The sequence below is a fragment of the Stereum hirsutum genome, assembly GCF_000264905.1.
Source record: "Stereum hirsutum FP-91666 SS1 unplaced genomic scaffold STEHIscaffold_133, whole genome shotgun sequence".
Taxonomy (NCBI): Eukaryota; Fungi; Basidiomycota; class Agaricomycetes; order Russulales; family Stereaceae; genus Stereum; species Stereum hirsutum.
In genome coordinates, this window is record NW_006763263.1 from 465 (window position 1) to 2,316 (window position 1,852).

A 1,852-nucleotide genomic window follows, 5' to 3' on the forward strand; every position below is an offset into this window, starting at 1 on the left:
GGCCGGCCTCATCTCTTATTTATGTTCCACACGTTGAACCGCCCCTCCACCTTGACTCCAACCTCTGGACACACGTACCCCGACGGCTATGAAGACGTGTTCGACGTGTTAGACGCGTACAAATACGTGTATTTTCCTCTCAGGTACGTTCTCCAGCCCACATGCTTAGACAATATACGCTCAACATGTTCTACACATCGAACTGCCCCTCTACTTTGACTCCAATCTCTGGACACACGTACGCCAATGGCTATCAAGACGTGTTCGACGCGTTCAACGCGTACCGATAAGTGTATTTCCCTCTCAGGTACGTTCTTTAGCCTACATGCTCAGAAAATATACGCTCAGTTGTTCCACACATCGAACCGCCCCTTCACCTTGACTTCAACCTATGGACACACGTACGCCGACGGCTATCAACTTGAAGACGTGTTCGAAGCGTTCAACGCGTTCAAATACGCGTATTTCCTTCTCCGGTACGCTCTCCAGCCCACATTCTCAGACAATATACGCTCAACCTCAAATACCGACACCCCACCGACGCATGCGGCACACCGCCCACCCACTGATGCGCTTGACACGCCGCACATCCCTTCAACGCGTCTAATATCATCTCTACTGTACGTGCTCTGATTGTTTCTTGGTCTCTGATGGTATTGACACGCATTACGACCTCTTTCTTAGCCCGCCCAATTGGCTTTTGTCCTTCATGCCGAACGCCACACCACTAGAACAAATCCATCGGCTTTCGTGTCATCAGCGGACTGTGTGGTCATGTGCTTTGCAGAGTCTAAGGTACGTTTCCACTCTATCTCTACGTTTGTGGAAGCTCATTCCATCGCAGACACGGAGCGGTCGAGGTTACTCCGCATGGGACACCGCCACGGCCATCAAGGTCGACATCGACGCCACATCATTACTTCAGAGGGCTGTCGAGTCTGAACGCACACGCCAATACGACGAAGATGCGTCCCCGGAGTTTTCTCCAGCCCTCACACCTACGCGAACATCGAACGGTATCACTGTTATAAAAGATACCGCCTCTACGCTCTCGGAGGTTTCCAAGCGCCTTGCATCCTCCGTTCATCCACCATCCCCCGCCACACACAACAATCCGGTTACCGAGAACCTTTACCAGAAAAGCAAGGAAGAATCTCGACAAGAGGGCCAAAGAGAAGAAGAAGAAGACGTCGACCAGGCCTGCCGATATCTTGAAAGGGAGGAAGATTCGCCGAGGGACAGCCAACAACTACGCTAACCCAAGGGTCATCAATGTCAACTTTGTAGTGACCGCGCTGACCATGGCGCGCTATGCTGATGTGGGCAAGAATCGACCAGCGGGGCCCTCGGTGCCAACTCTCGAGGAAATACGCAGAGATCATCCCGATTTCACGCTGATCACTAATCCGGAACTGTGCGTTCCATAGATCTCTCTGGTGCTCGATGGCTCGCTGACCCAAATTTCCACATAGGCAGCCGATTGTACTCCTAGACAAGAACGGCGTACTGCTCTCGGGTATTGTACCAGGGCCTGGCGACAGCGACTCCGAGAAAGTCTCATGGGATGGGGGCATGTTAGATCTGGCAGATTTTATTGAGGAGTTGCGCGAGGGTGAGCAAGTGAGGTGGCTGGGCGGCGAGCAGGATCACCGACGGGGCAAGTACCCGTTCGTGTCTTGGGGCTCTGTGCATGGAAATGGGAGACTGGTGAGTGAACTCTCCGTGAATTCATCGGCTGATAGGTGCTGACAATCGTGTCGTGTTTGTAGGGCCCCGGCCTTCTGAAGGTTCGGCATCCAGCTGTCGCCTACTCACTGCGTAATCACAATATGGTCCAACGGGTGGCTGGACA

The 1,852-nt window shown here is 53.0% G+C and overlaps 1 protein-coding gene across 1 annotated transcript; it reads left to right on the top strand.

The window, feature by feature from the left end:
• Positions 1 to 246: 246 nt before the first annotated feature.
• Positions 247 to 1,414, top strand: STEHIDRAFT_116871 (uncharacterized protein; the record flags this gene model as incomplete). The annotated part of the gene is made up of 5 exons (XM_007311891.1): positions 247 to 307; positions 349 to 401; positions 685 to 795; positions 845 to 1,016; positions 1,144 to 1,414. Coding segments are annotated over 5 exons (668 nt in total), but the record flags the coding sequence as incomplete, so codon positions are not given.
• Between the last annotated feature and the right edge of the window lie 438 nt (positions 1,415 to 1,852).